Below are 20285 nucleotides of genomic sequence, written 5' to 3'. Positions count from 1 at the left end.
AGGAGGAAGGGAGCAAGCAGCATGACTCAGGCCTGGCGAGGTGCCAAGGACAGACCCAGACGCACCCTTCTGCCCACCAGGACCTGCCTGGCTCTCAGCCTGCAGCTACACCAGCAGTCTTTGAGGCCTTAGGAACCCAGCCCTCTGCACCCACTCCTACCCCCACCACATTCACAGATAAGAGATGAGTTTGTGGCAAAATATTTTATTGCTGCCATCCCATGGTGGGCTGTGAGGATTGAAGTTGGGTGTCACAGCATCTTCTGGAATAGGGTGATAGCCTCATCCATCTTCCTGAGCTCTGCCTCTGTCTGTTGGAGCTAGAGACGGAATGAGGGGAAGAGGTGAGGACCCAGGCCCAAGGAGAAGACCTGAACACCAGGATAGCAAAGGGGTTCAAGCTGGAAAGATGGGTGAGAATCACTAGCAGGGAGCAGTTCCAGGTCTGTGTGCTTGGCTGTCACCTTCTCCCCAATTCCAGTCTTCCCACCAGCACCTCCCCACTCTCTTCCACCAGGACCCTGCCACGTAGATCTTCCCTTTTCTTATAGTCCTTAGTAACCAAGATTGAAGGGATTCAGAGCCCACACACCCTGTTCAGCACCCTCACCTGGGCAGGAAAGCACAGGCTGACAGGAAATCATGTTACCTGTTGGTGGCGGTAACCCAAATGGTAATGCTGCCTATTCACAGAGTGCTGGATGAGTTGAGTGAGATAAACCTGTCAGCCAACACCCTTGCTCTTAGGTTCAGGACTGTTTTTCTCTGGTCTGTGTAGTTTACCCACTGCCGTTCCCTGGAGGGATCTTAGCTGCAGAGGGTCTGCAGAGGGGCTTCACACCAGTAGATGATCCTGACTTTCTGAAGTTAGCCCAGTGAGCTACAGAAGTAGAAGTAGGTGCTACACCTGGGGCTCCTTAACTGCACGTGGGTGCCAAGTCCAACCCCAAGATGTGGGTTTCTACATTCTGGGAACTGGATAGGGTTACCAGGGTCTAACTGGGAAACAGGATGCCTGATTTTAAGTCTGCCTCTCTCTCCAACCTGCCATGTAACCTTGCATTGGGTCCTTTACCCACAGCGGTTTCTTATGTATATAAGGAGGGGGCTGCATGGTCACTGCTCAAGGGGCCTGGGGATAGATGGAGCTGATGGTGTGGGAAATGCCCACCCACACCACAAACCTTGGCTTCGTCTGCCTCCTGGACTTCAAGGGGCACCTTGACAGAGTAGCCCGAGGCAGAACGTCGCTCCCGCAGACGCTGGGCCTGCCGTTGGGCCTCACTTCGCTTAGCCTGCAGCTTGCCCAGCTCCCGGGCTGGGTCCACCAGGCCCTGCAGCTGCAGGTGGATTGAGCATCGGTCAGAGGCCAGGGCCACTGCACAGCCTTGTGGTGCAGGAGCCCCCAACGCCAGGACAGCCACCACACCCGCACTGGCTAGTGTCTGCACGTAGCCTGACACTGCCGATGCAAGAGTGCCTGTGGCCTCATCAGCCACTTCCAGGAAACCTACAAGGGAAAAAGGAAGGTGAGATCTGGCCACGAGGAGACAGGAGACTAGACAGCCACAGCTGGACACTGGTTTCCTAGAGTGGGCTGGGGATAGTGGGGCAAGGTAGACAAGGGCCTGAGGCTCACAGTCGGGCCGGATCCGGGTTAGGTTGTAGTCTGCACGCAAGGAGCGCACAACTCGGGTGATGCTTAGCGCCAGCTCAAGGGCAGCTTCTGCCTCAGGGTCTTTCCAGGAGCACTGTGGGATGGAGGAGGAGGTGAGGGAGGCCTGGGGGTGAGCCAGAGTCCCCTCCAGACCATACCCCATACCTCTGCAGGCTCTGGGTAGGGGGTAACACAAAGACTAGCTGGAGCTTGTGGGGTCCTCCGGGGCAGCCTCTGGTAGAGTTCCTCTGTCACAAAGGGCATGAAGGGTGAGAGCAGCCGCAGGCCAACATCTAGGCAGGTGTAAAGGGTCTGGCGGGCACATTCAGCTGCCACCTGGTCCACTCCATTCAGGACAGGTTTTAGGCACTCCTAGGGGATAGGGAGGTACAAAGCTCAGATTGGAGATCGAGCCTCAAGCCCTCACGTGACTATAAGGACTGGCAAAGGAATGGGTTGGCTTAGATCTCACAACCAACTAGTGACAGAGCTGGACCCAGAGCTCAGCAACCCCCATGCCCTACCCCACCTCAGTTTCTTCTTACCAAGTAGACGTCACAGAGCTCATAGAGCCAGAAGCTGTACTGGGCGGTGGTGACAGCTGGGAAATCATAGGCCTGGAAACCTTCATTGCTGAGCCTCACAGCCTCAGCCAGCCGACTGCGGATCCAGCGGTCTACCAGGCTCTCATGGCCTCCAGGCTTGGGGAAAAGGGGTATATCAGCCAGCAAGCCACCATATGGAGGGAGGAGCCTGAACCCCACAATGGTAGGAATCATGGTAAGTCTCCATTCCAGAAGTAACTGAGCATGTGCCCAGTGTCTGGGAAAAACAAACAGGTTTCCAGCCACCTCAGGGATGACCCTAATACCTGTTACTATCTGTCTGTCTCTGTTCCCTAGCTACATAGAGGACCCTCACGGACTGGGGCTTGGGTTCCTGATCCTACAGCTGCAATCCTCACACAACTATGCTTGATAGCTGAGGGAAAGGGGCATAGTCTATGTGGGTGCGAATTCAGTGCCCACCAGGCCCTCACCTTGGAGGTAGGTGAGGGCACAAAACCCTTCCCAAGGCCTCGGAGAGCAAACTTGGTGGCATTCCAGAGCTTGTTGCAGAAATGGCGGTAACCCAATATTCGGTTCACATCAAGGTTGATGTCACGACCTGGGTGAGGGATAAAATGAGAGTCCTCACCATTCTCCTTCTTGGCCCAGGCTCTCCAGAAGCCCAGGGCAGAGGAGAGAGTGGGCCTCTGGGAAGGAGGCATGAAGGCCATACCCTGGGATGTGTAAGCGCAGAGTCCAAACCGGAGAGCATCAGTGCCACACTCAGGAATCCCCATGGGAAAGTCTGCCTTCTGTGGGAGGAGGCAGATGGAGGAGCCTCCTGTCAGCCCTGCCCACATTCTACTCAGGCTCCACCCCAAGGCCCTGCCTTCTGTACCTGCCCTTCCTTGGCCTTCTCCACCTCACTAGGGTCCAGGTTGCTGTTCAGTAATTGGTCATGGAGGCCCTGACAATAGAGGAGGAATAGTTAGATAGTCGTGGTCACAGCCCCAGAGCTAATTATTCCCAATGGTCCAAGACCCAGTCCTACCTGCAGGGAGACTCCGTGGATGACATCCAGGGGGTCAATGACATTGCCTAGAGACTTGCTCATCTTTCGTCCATGAGCATCACGCACAATGGCATGGAGGTAGACCTGACGGGCAGGAGGCAAGAAGAACAGTGAGGTTCAGTCCCTCTCATAGCATCAATGCCCCCTACCAGGGTCTGCCCCACCTTAGATCCCACTGAGTTATCCCCATCAGCTCATTCAGCAAATAAATCAGTAGAAGCTCATTCTCCTCTGGAAAGAGAAAGCCCTAAGCCAAAGCACAGAAATCACTAAGTGGAGCCCAGGCTGGATTTCGACCCCACCCATTGGGACCAGGCCCATCCACAGCTGTCTGGGCTGAGCCTGAGCTGCAGCATAAAGGGGCAGGAGAGGAGGGAGGAAAGTGGGAGGGTCTTGGCTATCTTCACACCTCTCTGAAAGGCAGCCTGCCGGTAAGTTTCAGGCCAAGCATGACCATTCGAGCCACCCAGAAGAAGAGGATGTCGTGACCCGTCTCCAGCAGAGTCCCTGGGTAGAACACACTCAAATCTTCTGACTGCGGGCAGACCAAGGTGTGAACGAGAGTCAAGTACCCTCTTTCAAGACCACAACCCACCCTAGTCTAGCCCCAGGAACACACCTGGTTGGGCCAGCCCAAGATGGAGAAGGGGAAGAGGCCGGAAGAGAACCAGGTGTCCAATACATCCTCATCTGAGGGAAGCCAAACGTCAGAGGTCAGAGGAAATGGACCTAAGGGTCAGAGCTCCAGCTCTGCCAACTCACCCCCAAGGCCCCTTCTTGCCTTGCTGGAGGCTAATCTTATCAGGTGACACTCCAAACTCCTTGGCTGCTTTTTCTCGGGCCTCCTCCTCACTGCGTCCACTCACCCAGTACCGCCCATCGGGGTCCTGCCAAAGGCAGGAGTTCCCATGGGGTGTCTCTGCCTTGCCCCAACCACTCCCCAACCCAGGGCTCAACAAACCCAGTTCCCCAGACACCAAGCTCTGGCCCATCCTTACCTCCCCAGGAGGTACCGCTGGGTCATTGACAGTGACGAAGTAGGCTGGGATGCGATGGCCCCACCACAATTGCCGGGAAATGCACCAGTCCCTGCAAATGGCCAGTGGTGGGGAGAGTGTCAGGGAGGCCTGCAAGTGTCCCTTCCCATGTTCCTCAGCCAGCTACCTCACACTGAGAGGCCCTACACACCGGATATTGTCCATCCAGGAATGCCACGTCCGTTGATGGGTCTCAGGCAGAATTCGGAGGTCTCCCCGGGTCACAGCAGCACTGGCAGCCTGGGCCATCTCCCCGCAGCGCACATACCACTGTGGCCTTAGCAGAGGTTCTACTACATCCTTGGAACGGCTGGGGGTGCAAGTGCGGTGAGGAGGCCAAGCAGTGAGCACCTGAAGAAGCTCCCCACTTCCCACCATACCTGGTCCCCACCCTCACTTGCAAAGTGGCACCACCATGGGGTTGTCCTCAATGCCACGAAACAGTCCTTGCTCTTTCAGTGCTGCCAGAACTGCCTTCCTGGCCTCAAATCTGGGCAGGCCCTGAGTAGGAAAAAGGTCTCATCATGGTGATGCCTAGGCATTCCCCAACTTCCTTCAACCAGGGACACCACACCCCAGGCAGCCTCACCAGGAAAGGTGGGGGTACATTGACAAGGGCCCCATGGGAATCCATGATACTGATGGCCTCCAGCCCATGACGCTGCCCAACCTCATAGTCATTCTGGTCATGTGCAGGGGTGATCTTCACCGCACCTGAAGTATAAGAGAAGGGCCAGGGTCCCAAGGGACTCTGTGGAGTTTCTTCCCATATTCATCCCTTGTGTTGAGGGATGTGGCTCTCAGATCACCCTAGCCCCTGCCTCCCTAATATGGTCTACTGAGGGAACCCGAGTCCTGCCTCTTTGATTAGATTGTTTTCTTTTTTTTCCAAGAAAGATGAAGGTGGTTGAGAGAGCCTTGTGGGACTCCAGTCTTTTCCTCTTCCCACAGGACCAGCCCTTTGCTTACCTGTGCCAAATTCCATGTCCACAAAATCATCAAAGACAATAGGAAGGCTCCGAGACAGAAATGGATGGATCACGCTCTTTCCCTTAAGGTGCTTGGGACAGAGGAAAATGTCAAAATGTACAAGGGCTAGACCTGAATCTCTCCTACCCAGGTCCTTAACTGATCCAAACTCCCCCAAAATGTTCAATGATGGCTCCATCTTCAGGGTTGGAAAAGGAGCCAGAAGATGAGGTTTTAACTTAATTTCCCTGGTTGTCAGTCATAAGCATTAATCCCTACCCCCCACACCCATAAGCATGGGAATCCCTTTTACGCCAGAATTCTTCCCCCCCAATTATAGGCAGTGCTTCCATCCCACCTGGTATCTGGGATCTTTGGGGTGCACAGCTACAGCCACATCTCCCAGCATAGTCTCAATCCGAGTTGTTGCCACCACCACCTCTTCATCGCTGTCTGTGGTGACAGAGGCTTTATGGTCTCAACCCTGGCCCCTTCTTGCCCCCCTACTCAACTGGCCCAGAATCCTAGTGTCCTTGACTCTCACCTGAGTCTTGGACCTTGTAGGCAAAGGAGATGAGGACCCCAAACTCCACTTTTTCCTTATAACCAGGAACAGAGAGCAGGGTGCGACCTGTCAGCTCCTTCTTATCCACCTGCAAGAAGGGTAGTTAGAGATTTGGCCTAGGGGATAGGGCTAGGGCTGTACTGCTGATGGGAGACAGGCTGAAGGGATGTGGGTGTACCTCAATGTCAGAGATGGCAGAGTTGAGGGTACAGGACCAGTTGACGAGGCGGGTACTGCGGTAGATGACACCTTCCTCATGAAGTCGGACAAAAGCCTCTGTCACAGCTGCTGACAATTTCTGGGGTGAAGCAAGGGTAAGTCAGAAAGTTGGATCATGAGTCCGAAGGTTAGGCACACATCCAAGGCAGCAGGATCTGGCTTGTCCAGAGTCCCACCAGCCAGGACCCCTTGAAGAGACAAGTAGTATTCTTGAGAGAGAAACAGGACTATTGAACTCAACAGCAGGCAACAAGCCTGGTGATGTTGGAAATGGCAAGGGAGCCACTTGGATGGGGATCAGGTGCTGGTACAAAGCACATCAGGAGTTCAGGATCCATGGGAGAAGGAGGCCAAATAAGGAGGCCAAATTTATCCATGGAGTTCCAGGATAAGAACAGAGAATAAGAAGGGCTGTGAGGGGGGCTAGAAAGTGGCGTTTGTAGCTGAGGCCTCAGTGGTATCCTAGGACTGGGCTCACTTCCTGGGAGAAGGATGCAATGTGTGCTCTCTTCTATGAGTGCCCTACCCTGGGGAGCTGCCCACTCCCACCCCAGTCCTGAGACCCCTCCTGCGCACAGGGTCCATGGTGAAACAGGCTCGATCCCAGTCCAAGGAGCTGCCAAGTTTCTTCAACTGATGGTAAATCCGGTCACCTTTCCTAGAAGTAGACAGATGGGCAGGGATCAACACTCAGGCATGGACTGGAGGGAGACATGGGTGGCAGATGGAGCAGCATGGGATCACTCATCCTTCTGAAACTGATCTGGGTCCTGGAGCCAAATGACCCTCTGTTTCAGTGAAAGGATTTGAACCTGCAGCCAAGGATCCCAGGTAACAGAGGTCTTTTCTGGGCAGGGAGGGGAGAGGGAAGCAGGACTGTGATTCCCATGGGGATGTTACATACTCACTCTTCCTTCCACTTCCAGACCTCCTGCAGAAAGGCCTCTCGGCCCAGCTGGTGTCGGCTCAGTCCCCGCTCCCGCCACAGTTTCTTCTCCACCACCACCTGGGTGGCAATGCCTGCGTGGTCACAACCTGGGTTCCACAGGGTGGTCTCCCCACGCATTCGGTGCCTGTGGGGAGGGCATGAGGGTCAAAGGATGAGCTGGGCTGGCACCAAATGAAGCAAAGGCTTCCAGGCAGGGAGTTGGGAGATGCTTGGGAAAGAAGCAAGGTAGAGCTGGAAACATCCTAATTCTCAAGACTGGAAAGAATAGTGAAGGCAATCTGGAAAAAGAACCCAAGAGGAGGCTCTTGCCTAACTAGACAGCAAGACATGAGAAAGTGGGCTGGGGATGTGGCTCAAGAGGTAGCGCGCTCGCCTGGCATGCATGCGGCCAGGATTCGATCCTCAGCACCACATACAAACAAAGATGTTGTGTCCGCTGAAAACTAAAAAAAATTTAAAAAATTAAAAAAAAAGACATGAGAAAGTTATGATTATGAGAGTAAGTTACCACATAGAAACAAAATGATAGATTAGGGGTAAAAAAAACAGTGTCAGGAAACAGATCCAAGCAAACTCAGCATTTGTGAAAGGTAGCATTTCACATCTGCAAGATAAGAATAAATTATTTAATAAACTTATTTAGGCCAATAAGCCAATTATTTGAAAAAGTGTGCCTACTTTCTTCTTCTTTTCTTTTTTTTTGTAAAATATTTCTTTTTTTAGTTGGACACAATACTTCTATTTTATTTATTTTTATGTGGTGCTGAGGATCAAACCCAGGGCCTCACATGTGCTAGGCGAGCACTCTGCTGCTGAGCCACAACCCCAGCCCTGCCTACTTTCCAATATTCACAAAAATAAGTTCTACACATATCAAATAATTCAATATAATAAAACAGGAATGGGCATCTAACTCAGTGGTAGAGTACATGCCAAACATATTGAGCAAGGTTTTCATCAGATGAAAACTAGGAATAATCATCAATAAAAAAGTGATTCCACTATAGTACACCCAAACTATGGAATACTATAGAGGAATTAAATAGAATGGGACAAGCCGGTCTCGGTGATGCACACCTGTAATCCCAGCAACTCGGGCTGAGACAGGAGTTCAAAGCCAGCCTCAGCAATTTAGCGAGGCACTTGGCAACTCAGCAAGACCCTCTCTCTAAATAAAATATAAAAAAGGACTGGGGATATGGCTCAATGGTTAAGTACCCTTGGGTTCAATCCTTAGTACCAAAAAAAAAAAAAAAAAAAAAGAATGGGACAAGAAAAGATTTCCAAGAGCCGGATGTGGTGGAGCACGCCTGTAATCCCAGCAGTTTGGGAGGCTGAGACAGGGAGGATCACAAGTTCAAAGCCAGCCTCAGCAACAATGAAGCACTAAGCAACTCAGTGAGACACTGTCTTTAATAAAATACAAAAAAACTGGGCTGGGGATGTGGCTCAGTGGTTAAGTACCCCTGAGTTCAATCCCTGGTACCAAAAAAAAAAAAAAAAAAAGATTTCTAAGAGAAATTGTTAAGTGTAAGAAAAACACTTTATAATGACGTTTTATGTGCACTCTTTCTATTAAAAGACAGAAGTAGCCAAACATGGTGGCACATGCCTATATTCCCAGCTGCATAGGAAGCTGAGGCAGGAGGACCATAAGTTCAAGGCTAGCCTAGGCAACATGGTGAGACCTTGTCTTAAAAGAAATGGCTAGGAATTGGGCACAGTGGCACATGCCTATAATCCCACTAACTTGGGAGGCTGAGGCAGAAGGATTGCAATTTTGACTCAGCAATTTAGTAAGGTCCTCAATAACTAAGTAAGACCCTGTCTCAAAATAAGAAAATAAAGTTGTGTGCAGTGGTGCACACCTGTAATCCCAGTGGCTTGAGAGGCTGAGGCTGGAGGATCATAAGTTCAAAGCCAGCCTCAGCAACTTACTAAGCATTTTAGTGAGACCCTATCACAAAATAAAAAATTAAAAAGGCTGGGGCTGTGGTTCAGTGGTTAAACACTCCTGGGTTCAAAAAAAGGAATAAACAAATAAAATAAAAAGGACTGAGGATGTAGCTCAGTGGTAAACAGCCCTGGATTCAATTCCCTGTACCAAAACAAATAAACTTCCCCCTCCCCATGCAAATTCCTAACATGTCCTGGTCCAAAAAAAAAAGGGATAGGAAGGAACCTGTAAATGAGGTGCAAGATGGGATTACTTGACTAGGATGCTAAATGATCAGATGGAAGTGACAAGGACAGAGAAGTATAATGACACTGGGGGACAGATTAGGGCCAACATGAGATGCCAGAGGGAAAAGTCTGAGAAGTGAAGAAAGGCAGGGAGGGCAGAAGGAACCATCTGGAGGTATAGCCAGGAGCTCACCATCGAGTCAGGGAATCCTGGATGGCGTTGGTGAGTGCATGGCCCAGATGCAGGGAGCCTGTCACATTGGGGGGTGGGATGCACATCATGAAGACCCCTCGGGAATTTGGTGTTGACACGCTAGGACGCTGACAGTGGAAAAGATGGGCACGTGCTAAGGCTTTAAGTCACCTCACCTGGCTCCCTCCCAGGCAATGAATCCTTTAGCCCTTCCCTTCCCCATCCCCCTCAGGGGCCTGGGCAGCAGCGCCCACTCACCCCGTACTCTGGCTTGAAGAAGCCCTGTTTCTCCCACCAAGGATACCAGGCAGCCTCCACATACTGAGGACTGTAGGAATCTGGCATATTGGCATTGACATCTGGGGAAAGGATGGGGGGGGCTCAAAGAATGGCCAGGGAGGAATGGGCCAGCACAGATGGAGCAGGACACATCACTGAACAGACATCAGCATTCCCTGCAAACCCTTACCAAGCAAAGTACAAAGAGCCAGGACAGTGAAAAAGGAGTAAAAACCAGGAAGAATCCTTTTCAGTTGGGGGGTGTGTGGGGGTTTCCTCCCCTTCCCTCTCCTGGTACCTTTCTTTTCCCCAGGTGGGGTTGGGAGGTCATAAGTAATGACCCCAAGATCTCGTTTCTCCTTTTTCTCTGCTTTTGGTTTCTTCTGCTTGGGAGAGAAAAGATAGAGGCCCAGACATCAGCCACCCACCATAGCACAAACCCTTCTTCTAGCTCCACCCTTAGCCTCTCACCTCCCCTGGGGGTGGCTGCTGCTGTTGGATCTTCTGCTTCTGCTGGAATTTCTCTAACTTTTCCCGCTTCTTTGCCTCTTTCTTGAGTTGAGCAGCTGTCTTTGGGGGTGCAGGGTCTCTCTCAGGTCCTGGAGAGAAGCACAGAAATTCAGAAGTGAACCTGGATCCTCTGTGAACAGTGCTACTGTGTTTCAGAAGAACTACTTCAATTGCATAAATGCTCCCTTGCACTGACCTCCCACCATATCCCGCCCACCCCTGCCTGCCAACAGGCCCCTAATCCAGTGATTTAGTTATTCCTAACAGAAAAAAGCAAATAAGTTCCATGGAAAGCCCCAGAGGAGCACATATTCACAGCCCTTCCCTCTGCTCACCTGGCTGTTGAGAGAGAGACCTGGTCCCTGCATACAGAACTACATCTCCTAGCACAGCCCGGAATTCTGGCTGCCGAATACATGTGATAAACCATCGAGTCACATTACCCCAGATCCGGCGGGCAGAGGGGTCCAGGACCTGGGAGGGAAAAGAAATAACTGTCTTTCATCACTCTATAATGAAATCTGAGAGAAATAATGTTATTCCTCCCTAGGCCCCAATGACTCACATATCGGAAGGGTAGTAGCAAAGCAGTCACAGCCGCCAGGTCGGCCAGAGTGGGAGCATCCCCAGCCAGGTAGGTGTGCAGCCGAAGCCACTCCTCCAAGGGGCTCAGGGCCTTGCCTAGGGCCCCCAGTGCAGCCTGCAGGAAGAGGAAAGGATGTGAGATAGAACTTAGCTCACTTTAATCCCACCTTATCGCCCACCCCAACCTGATCCATTTGGCCTCCCTCTAGTCCCACAAATCACCACCTGAGACCAGTACATTTTCACTCAAGTGGTCATGAGAAAAATATTTCTGGCTGTGGATAAAACACACACGCTTGACATGCACTAGGCTCTGGGTTTGATCCCTAGCAATTGCCAAGTCCCAGGGGATCAACAAACATATTCTATTGAGAGAAGGATAAATTAGCAAATATATAATGTGTTACCCTTTTTTTTTTTTTCTTAATTCCTATCAGCAAATAAGCAGGCTGAAAATAACAGGGTTTTGCAGGACAGAGAGACTCTATTTTAGATAGGGTGATCAGGATAGGAAGGAACAAGCCAGGGTCCACATCACATTCATTCATTCATTGGAGAAATACTGAGTGTCTACCATGTGCTCAATACTCTGCAGGAGGCAGAGTTTTAAGTATACAAAGACACAGCCCTACAGTGGAAGGATTTAGGTACAATCTGGTGGGATTATCTCTCTTCTCCCTCACTTCCTTTCCTCCTTACTTCATTCCTCCTTTATCTCCTCCCAGCAACTGTCATCTTTCCCTCACCCAGGTTTTCCCTACAATTAAAAGTAACTTTTTTTAAAAAAAAAAGAAAAAAGTAACTTTTATCCTCATCAGTTTCAGACTCATCAAACTTTTTTTCCATCCAACTTTTATTAGGAAACTAAAACGCCTGACACTAAGGCTGCACTTCGCACACATCTTTTAACCTCATTACATCAGTGAGATACAAATTACATCAACTTGCATTTTCATAGACATATGCAGACAAGGCTCAGAGAATTAAAAAAAAAAAAAAGTGCCCAAGGTTACTACACCACCAATCTTTCCTTCCCCAGAATTTTCCCCTTCCCTCATCTCTCCTCCCACTCACCTGGGGGTCTTGAGCTGGACTTCGGAGTCCCAGCGCTGGCAGCGTTGCCCCACATGCAGCTGGTATCAGCTCTGTATCAGCATAACTGACCCATTGTTGGACAAGGACAGCTGCCCGGCTACCCCCAGGTCCCCCCAGGCCTGCTGGCCACAACAGCTGGGCCACAGCTGTGGCTCCCCAAACCCAGAGCCCACCCGGACCTTGCTCCAAGGCAGGCAGGCGGGGTGGGGGAAAAGGAGTGCGGCTGGTGGGAGGCGGCTGGAGACAGATGCGAGGGTGGGCTCCTCCCCATCCAGGACCCTCCCCAGCCTCCCCATAGCGAGCGGCTATGAGGGCTCGAAGGCTGGGGAAGGCATCTGGGTGAGGGGAGACGTAGAGGATGGACATGGTTATGTGAGGGTCCGGACGAGTTGGAGAAACCTAAGGAGAAGAGATGGAAGACTGAGGAATCCTGAAAGTCCCATATTTGAAGAGAGGGAACCCCATAAAGGAGTTCCTCTGTCGCAGGAGTCTGACGAGGTTTCAAAAGCCTAAGGGCCTGGCTCTAAGTAGAAGAGTGACAATGGAAAGCACCTGGAATTGAGCGGATGGGGCGGGCACGATCGCCCGGCCTCAGGAGTGTGGGAATTTCGCTGGAGCCGGTCCGCGTCCGGTAGGACGCAGGTTCGGGCCGCGTGTACGTACTGGAGGGAGGTGGTCAGACTGAGTCGGGAATGCCCCTCGAAATCGGGCGCCAGCCGCTGCTGGACAGGCCGGCGGCCCGGGAGGAGGCGTCGGGCAGGCAGATGGTAGGCGGTTCTCCAGAAGACCCTAGCTCCCGCGACCGCCGCTGGGGCAGTCGGCGCCCACGTGGTCCCCCCTTTGTGACAGCAAGCGTTTCCGGGCCGGCGGGTCCTGGCAGGGGAGGCCTGGCCCCGCCTGGGGAAGCGCACGCTTTCCCGCCCAACCCTGCCTAGGGAGCCAAGGCGCTCGCCACGCTCTCGAGAAATGGCGCGGGCCGGCCAACAGGACGCCCCGGGAGCCGCGAGCAGTCCGTGGTCGCCCGTGCTCCGGCCAGGCACCGCCACGGGCACCCCATGGGGTCCTTGGTCAGGCTGGGGCGGGGCGGTGGGGCGGTGCCCAGTGGAGGAACATGCCGCTTAACACCGATGGTCGCTAGGTGGCCTCAAAGATCCCTTAAAGCTTGCGCAGTGACCGTACAGTTGCTGAATGAGGTGTTGGAATTTAGTAATTTCCACTCTCCCCACTATTGAAGGATACGGAAAATAAGTCCCAGGACATTCACCCCATCTGTAGCTATTCCCCCACCAGCCTTGTGGGGAGGAAAATTGAAGCTTTTGTCATTTGAAAACCCAGGCCTCAGCCGTAGGGTAGGAACACAAAAGGAACTTGCACCTGACTGCCCTACCCTAATTGGTCAGCCAACCAATACAATTAGCCCCAGGAAATTCGCTGCCACACTTCAGTACCACCCTAATGGATCAGCTGACCCCCATACAATGAACTGCAGAGGAAATACTCTCCTGTCCCACCCTAAAATGAGGCCTATAAAATCCAGATATTTGCTTTAGCCCACCACCATTCCCCCCCACCCCCAGGAGGGAAAGGAGCCACCTACATTGTTCTACCCATTGACTAGGCTGCTGATCCCTGAGGTCTGCTTCTGGCCTCCCGCCTGTCATTTGTGCTTACAATACATATCAGACCACATGAATAGCTGTATTAATAAATCTGGCAATATCAAAAGCATTTTCGTGTCACATTAATGGAGGGACACAGAGATGAAGGGCAGCAAGCACTCCAGTTGTGTTTGGAGAAAAACAAAAGGGAAAACATGTAGGTAAGGGCATGTTCAGGAGACATGGTGTAGTCTGGCTGAAGAAGTTGTGTTGGTTTCTTGGCTGGGGGAATGGAGAGTACCAGGGCTTGGATAAATTCAACATCTTTCCTACCGGACGCGCCTCCACCCCCAGCTTCCTGCCCAAAACACACCACAGAACCAGAATTCAAATTTGCATCATAAATTTTATTCCCGATGCGGGACAGATTTCTTCCATCCCCAAAATGAATCACAGGCTGCCCTGGTGAGAGTTAAGAAATTCTCCCACTATCTCCAGGGAATGAATGGAAAGACAAGTGCTGGGGACAGGAAAGGCTTTGCAGTTCCCCAACCTATTTATCTTTCCCTTCTCAACAGAGGATAGCTGCTCTTCGCTATTATTCCTCTCATCGTCTAAATCCTTTTAGAAAAAAAAAAAAAAAAGCCATCACTTAAAAAAAAAACAAAACACCTCAAGTATTGGGGAGACATAAGGTTATGGGGTAACCAATAGAAAAGGCAGAGGAAAAGGAACAGTGGCAATCACTGCTTCTGCTGCAGGGCTTCCTTCCTTGCTGCATCCTGTAGCAACTGTGTATCCACTTCGTCTGCTGGCAACTGCACATAACGGACCACTGAGCCCCGGATGAAGCAGTTCTTCACTGATAACTAAACAAAGACACGTAAAAACACCCTTAAAAATGCCTCTAAACACCCAAGGACCTTTGCTTTGGAGGTGTTTCCTCTTTTCCAACCCCAAACTCACCATGTGAGGATATTTCTCAGGGTCTGTAACACTGATGTCAGTTAGTTTGATGTTGAGATACTAAGAAAGGAAGATGAACATCATTATTAACCCTAGGAGACAAGTTGTAAGTACCCAACCCTTAGTTTTTCCTCTCACTTCCCAAGAACAAATTCCTTGCTATTTCTCACCTGATCCACAGAATGGAGGGTTCCACAGATGCTGTCAAGGACAAAGAGGGAAAGAACTAAATTAATTTATACTGAAGTCAACATAGAGGTAATTTCAGAGATAGCATGACAACATCACTAAGGTCAAGGCCTTAAGCCAGAAAAGGCAGAACAAAAAGGGCATTCCTAAGCCCTGGTATGGTAAAGATAGAGCTGCCAGAATGATTTATTTTAGACCCCACATCTTCTTTCCCTAAACCAACCCATTCTTTGTATGTGTGTGGTAGGGGATTGAACCCATGGACTTGTACATGCAAGGAAAGCACTCTACCAACTGAGCTATATCCCCAGCCCCCCAACCCATTCTTAATAGCTACCATTAAACAGTAATTATGGGATAGAACTATATTTAATAATCTTTACAGCTATCTTTCCTAGATAGCTATCACCATCCAGGGACTCAGATATGTAACTTGCCCAAGTTTAGTACAAACAAACAGACATTAGTCCAAGTCTGTCTGATATCCAGAACCATCAGCCAGGGTCCCCCTGTATGTCCTGCCAGTACTGGGGACTGAGCCCAGTTCATTTTGCCATCGAACTATACATTCTCAGCCCTTTTAAAAAGACAGGCTCTCACTAAGTTGCCCAGGCTGACCTGGAACTTGCAACCCTCCTATCAGAGAAAGCTGGAATTACAGGTATGTACCACTCTGCCCAGCCCACCAGCTGTTTTTAAACATATATTGCCCTAGAGCCTTTTTTTTTCATTTTTAGAAAGGCAATTAAAGAGCAGTTATTCTTAGGAAAAAATTATTTAACACACCACACACACTTTGTAGGTGTTTCCTCTTCTTTAACCAACACAGCGATGGGGATAAAACACACAGCCTTGAGCATGTTAGGCAAGCACTCACCAAGCCACACCCCCAGCCCATATTTTTTGTGTTGGAATCTGAGCCTCATATGTAGTAAAGGTATTATTATTGATGATGCAGGCACAAGCCATGACCTCTTCCTTCTCCAATCCTCAAGCCCCCTGAAAGGTTAATGAGGAATGTTATCAAAACATCAATATTAGGGCTGGGGTTGTAGCTCAATGGCAGAGTGCTTGCCTAGCATGTGTGAGGCACTGAGTTCAATTCTCAGCACCACATATAAATAAATAAAATAAAGGTCATTGACTATAAAAATATTTTTTAAAAAATCAGTACTGGGCTGGAGGGGATGTAGCTCAGTGGGAGAACACTGAGCCTAACATTTGCAAAGCCCTGAGTTCAATCCCTAGTACCACAAAAAAAAAAAAAAAAAAAAAAAGCAGTGCCATACACATTACCTACCTCCCAACTTCTTTTATACCTATCAATGACTTCATCGATATTTAAGTCTTACAACTTCAAATCTTATTAGTCTCACTTCTTTACGTCCCATGAATCCCTATTTTTATGCTGACCTGAACAGTTTTTTAATTCCATTTCTAGTTTGACTTCTACAAACCAAGGTTTTATTACTTTGCAATTCAATCCAGGTCAGCCTTCCACCTGGCCACCCTGACCATAACTGTACTACATGTCATCACAAGATTTTAAGTGTCTTAGAATTGTGATTCTGAAACACTCATGTGTATTTAAAGGTTTCATGAGCCTGAAACAAAAGAGAAAACACAGGATGAAGTAGTTGAAAGTGCATATGGTAAGCTACAGGTTGTCCATAATTTTTCTAAGAATAACTGCTCTTTAATTGTCCTTCCTAATTTTTCTGGTATTAAAAAATAAAAACTTAAGCAAAGTGACTTTAAAACATGGCAGATTTTTAGCCAGGTATGGTGGTGCTTGCCTGCATCCAGGCTACCTGAGAGGCTGAGGCAGGAGAATCACAAATCCATGTCTAGCCATGGTAACTTAGCAAGACCCCATCTCAAAACTGGAAAAAAAAAATTTTTTTTTCATGATGTTGAGGATTGAATCAAGCAAGGCAAGGGCTCTACTACCAAGTTATATTCCCAGCTCTCAAAATAATTTGTTTCAGGGCTGGGGATATAGCTCAGTTGGTAGAGTACCTCCTCACATGCATAAGGCCCTGGGTTCAATATCCAGCACCAAAAATAAATAAATAAAGTGTTGCAGCCAAACTCAATGGCACTCACCTATAATCCCAATGACCTGAGAGGCCAGAGGGAAGAGGATCCCAAGTTCAAGGCAGTCTCAGCCACTCAAAGAGACCCTGTCTCAAAATTTTAAAAATACTACAAAAGAAAAGGGCTGAGGGTGCAGTGGTAATGAAACCTTGGGTTCAATCCCCAGTTTTCCAATCAAAAAAAGTGCCAGGGATGGAGCTCAGTAGTAGAGCATTTGCTTAGCATGCACAAGGAAGGCCTTGGGTTTAATCCACAATAAGGGAGAAAAAATAGATATAATTGGATTTTGGTATTGGTTGTGTCACTCACTAGTTTTGTGTACTTCAAAGTTTCTTAGCATATCTAAACTTGTTTCTTTATGTGTAAAACAGCAACAATGGTGTATGCACAGGGGTGTTGTGAGATTAAATGAATTAATGAACGTCAAGTATTCAGAGCAGTCCTTAGTGGACAGGAGGTCTTCAAATTTTAGCTATTTTTCTTTAAGCACTTGTATACCAGGCATAAGCTAGGCATTAGGTACACAGGGGTGAGCTTAAACATGGTCCTGGCCCTGTAAGAACAGGCTATAAACAGAAAACATACTTCTATGAAATCAAAATTTGAGTCACATCCACTAAGAAAATACTCTGTGCTACAGGGTTCTAATGTGACTAGAATAACCAGGAAAAATCTTTCCAAAGACACAGTATTTAATCCAAGTCCTGAAAGATCATCAGGAGATAATAATAGAAGAGGGTAGGGGATGCAAAAGCAGTATATAGACAAAAGGAACTGTGTTGATCTCTGATTATCAATTATACTTTCTTTAACATAAGGGTGATCATGCCACATGCAAGTGCTTTCCTTATAATTTCATTCTTCTTTTTATTTATTTATTTATTTATTTTTGGTTACCAGGGATTAAACCCAGGGACACTTAACCTCTGAGTCACATCCCCAGCCCTTTTAATATTTTGAGACAGGGCCTCGATAAATTGCTGAGGCTGGCTTTGAACTTGCAATCCTCCTGCCTCAACCTTAATTGTGTCTGGCCTTCTCATCTCATTCTTAAGGTATATGATATGGAAATACCACAATTTAACTAACTCCCTTTGTTCCCCTTTCTTTGTGTTACTGGGGTATTGAACCCAGGATCCCACAAGTGCTAGTCAAGAGCTTTCCACTGAGCTACATCCTCAGCCCTTTATTTTAGAGACTGGGTCTTATTAAGTTGTCAAGACATATTTATACATTATTTATGTAACTGATTCTCAGATTTCTGGAAGTTGAAACAAATGAGTATTTAAGTTAATAATAAGGAAAAAAAAAAAAAGGCCTGTTGCTTTTGGGAAAAAATGTAGAGACCTCAGAGACCTCCATTCTCTGACCTGTCTCACACTTTTTATATATTTATTTGTTTTGGTAGTTGCAAATGGACAGAATGTCTTTGTTTAATTGGTTTATTTTTATGTGGTGCTAAGGATTGAACCCAGTACCTCACACATGCTAGGGAAGGGCTCTGTCACTGGGCTACAGCCCCAACCCTGTTTCACATCTTAATAAGAACTAGATATTTCTTTATATTTTCCAATACATCATACAACTCCCCAGCTTTTTTTTTTTTTTTTTTTTGGTCTCATGGATTGAACTCAAGGGCACTCAACACTGAGCCACATCCTCAGCCGTATTTTGTATTTTGGTTAGAGACAGGATTTCACTGAGTTGCCTAGCGCCTCCTGTTTGTGAGGTTGGCTTTGAACTAGCGATCCTCCTGCCTCAGCCTCCTGAGCTGCTGGGATTACAGGCATGCGCCCACGGTTTCCCCAGCTAGTCTTTAAGCTTAAGACACAAGTCATTCATTTCTTCGACATCTCTCCCATCTTGCCCAGCCCTCATATTTTCATGTATGTTCCACACCCGAAGCACACCCACCTTCCACAGATTCGTTGAAACAGGTACCTACCTCAGATCATTCTTGAGTTCCACGACCACATCCTTGCCCACAAGGGACTTGAAAAAGGAGTAGAAGAGCTATCGGGCAAGAGGGGCAAAACCATCACATTGGAAGGGACATGATAGGGAGGAGTGTGCCCTGCCAGTATTTTCAAATACTGATATTAGTGGCCCCATTGCATCTTTGGCAGTTTTCAAAAATTCAAATACTCGGTTGAAAGGGGTGAGAGGCTGGATCCCAAATAATTCTACACACCTCAATGAGTCCCTTATCTAAAGCCCCAGACACACTGCTCTGAATCCTTCGGTTCTCGGGCCCGCTCAGCCTGTTCCGAGGTCCCTACCCACTCCTTTCGGTAAACTGCAAAAGGTATACCACTGGCACGGTCCCGAAGTTTTATCTCCGGCGGGAAAGTGCTCCTTGAGGTTGTCCCCGCCAACTTTCGCTGGGATTCGTTGGGATTTTTCTCTCATAGGAAAAAAACCCATTTGCTCCCAGTAGTCTCCTCCGAGAACTTGAGGCGCACGAACTAAGGATGGAGGGAAAAGCTCCAGGGCCTAATTCCAGCCCAGAGGGGCAAATACTAAAGTCCCATCCCGCGCCCAACTGTCCTAAACACCCGCGCCCCCCGCAGGCGCTCCCTTGTGACGTCACGGTACCCACCATGGTGCTGGCGCCGCGCGCTGCCGGCCGTACTGAGAAGGAAAGGGCCGGATGCCGCGGGCCGGAGGCCGGGCCAGAACCAGAGCGCGAGTCCGCGCGTGGGGCGGGGCGGATTCACGCAGGCGCAAGGGAAGCGCTGCGAAAGCTTGGAGTAGACCAAGAGAGCGCAGGGCTCTCGTGGCTCGGAGGGGAGAGGGTAAGGTACAGCCCAGGAGGACTGGAAGGCAGGAAAGAGGCGGGGCTTCCTGTCTTCCGACTTCCTTCCAGGGCGAGTCAGCACCTACTGCGCAGGCGCAGGCAAAGCGGCCACCGGGGGTTAGGAATGTTTGGCTGCTGTCTTCCAAGGTTTTTTTTTTCTGTCACTTTTGCGGGAAACAGGATGTTTGTTAGGATGTTTTAAAAAATTCATCGCTTTGTGCTAAGTGAAATTTAAAATGATTCCCCTAAGATCAGGGGAGTCTTTTTATCAAAAAAAGTTCCCAGTAAATAGATTTCTCCTAGCCTTAGTTACTGGTTTTTATTCTTTTGTTCTTTTTGTTTGTTTTAGGTGCTGGGGATTGAATCCAGGGCCATAGGTGTGCTAAGCTTGTGCTCCACACTGGCTTACACCCCTAGCCTCAGTCTCCATATTTACATACTTTTGCCAAGGGCTGTTCTATAAAGGATTAGAATTAAACAGACTGTGGCTCCAGGGTGGCAATAACCCACTGTAATGTTTCACTTCCAGACACAAATGCAATTAAATATGTAATATGATAGCTGATAATATTTTTTCATGGAATAAGACTATAAATTTTCCATTTCTCATCTTGCATAAATGTAAATTTGTCAGGAGTTTGTTGAAATCGTTTCTGCATGTAAAGGACATAATGGATTCTGTGAGTTGAGCCCAGCCACAAATACTGGATCTCCTGGACCCCACCTATAATGAATGGGGACATCAAACAGGGTTTGCACCCTCACCCCCAGCTGAA

General features: G+C 49.0%; 2 protein-coding genes across 3 annotated transcripts; both read right to left on the bottom strand.

The window, feature by feature from the left end:
* Positions 1-199: 199 nt before the first annotated feature.
* On the bottom strand, positions 200-12899 carry Vars1 (valyl-tRNA synthetase 1). Of its 2 annotated transcripts, none has more exons than XM_026415363.2 (30): positions 12415-12899; positions 11842-12261; positions 10748-10882; positions 10518-10656; positions 10144-10271; positions 9971-10058; positions 9652-9752; positions 9394-9521; positions 6976-7140; positions 6644-6725; positions 6027-6146; positions 5828-5936; positions 5642-5736; positions 5284-5374; positions 4904-5028; positions 4712-4815; positions 4466-4624; positions 4276-4366; positions 4059-4164; positions 3897-3967; positions 3687-3812; positions 3257-3361; positions 3104-3172; positions 2939-3017; positions 2697-2824; positions 2203-2358; positions 1823-2029; positions 1640-1751; positions 1185-1510; positions 200-320 (listed from the first exon to the last, which is right to left on the bottom strand). In XM_026415363.2, exons 2-30 carry the CDS (start codon positions 12226-12228, stop codon positions 252-254), a joined length of 3801 nt encoding a protein of 1266 aa, XP_026271148.1. In that variant the 5' UTR covers positions 12229-12261; positions 12415-12899; the 3' UTR covers positions 200-251. The 2 variants fall into 2 exon arrangements, with proteins under 2 accessions (XP_026271148.1, XP_026271150.1); XM_026415365.2 differs by having other exon boundaries at positions 9971-10055; positions 12415-12898.
* Positions 12900-13846: 947 nt separating this feature from the next.
* Lsm2 (LSM2 homolog, U6 small nuclear RNA and mRNA degradation associated) lies at positions 13847-19542 on the bottom strand. The gene is made up of 5 exons (XM_026415401.2): positions 19312-19542; positions 18658-18725; positions 14597-14627; positions 14427-14486; positions 13847-14329 (listed from the first exon to the last, which is right to left on the bottom strand). Exons 1-5 carry the CDS (start codon positions 19312-19314, stop codon positions 14204-14206), a joined length of 288 nt encoding a protein of 95 aa, XP_026271186.1. The 5' UTR covers positions 19315-19542; the 3' UTR covers positions 13847-14203.
* Between the last annotated feature and the right edge of the window lie 743 nt (positions 19543-20285).

The sequence above is a fragment of the Urocitellus parryii genome, chromosome 8, assembly GCF_045843805.1.
Source record: "Urocitellus parryii isolate mUroPar1 chromosome 8, mUroPar1.hap1, whole genome shotgun sequence".
NCBI classification, from domain to species: domain Eukaryota; kingdom Metazoa; phylum Chordata; class Mammalia; order Rodentia; family Sciuridae; genus Urocitellus; species Urocitellus parryii.
The sequence above is the reverse complement of the archived record's forward strand: the minus strand, read 5'-3'. Positions and strand labels throughout refer to the sequence as shown.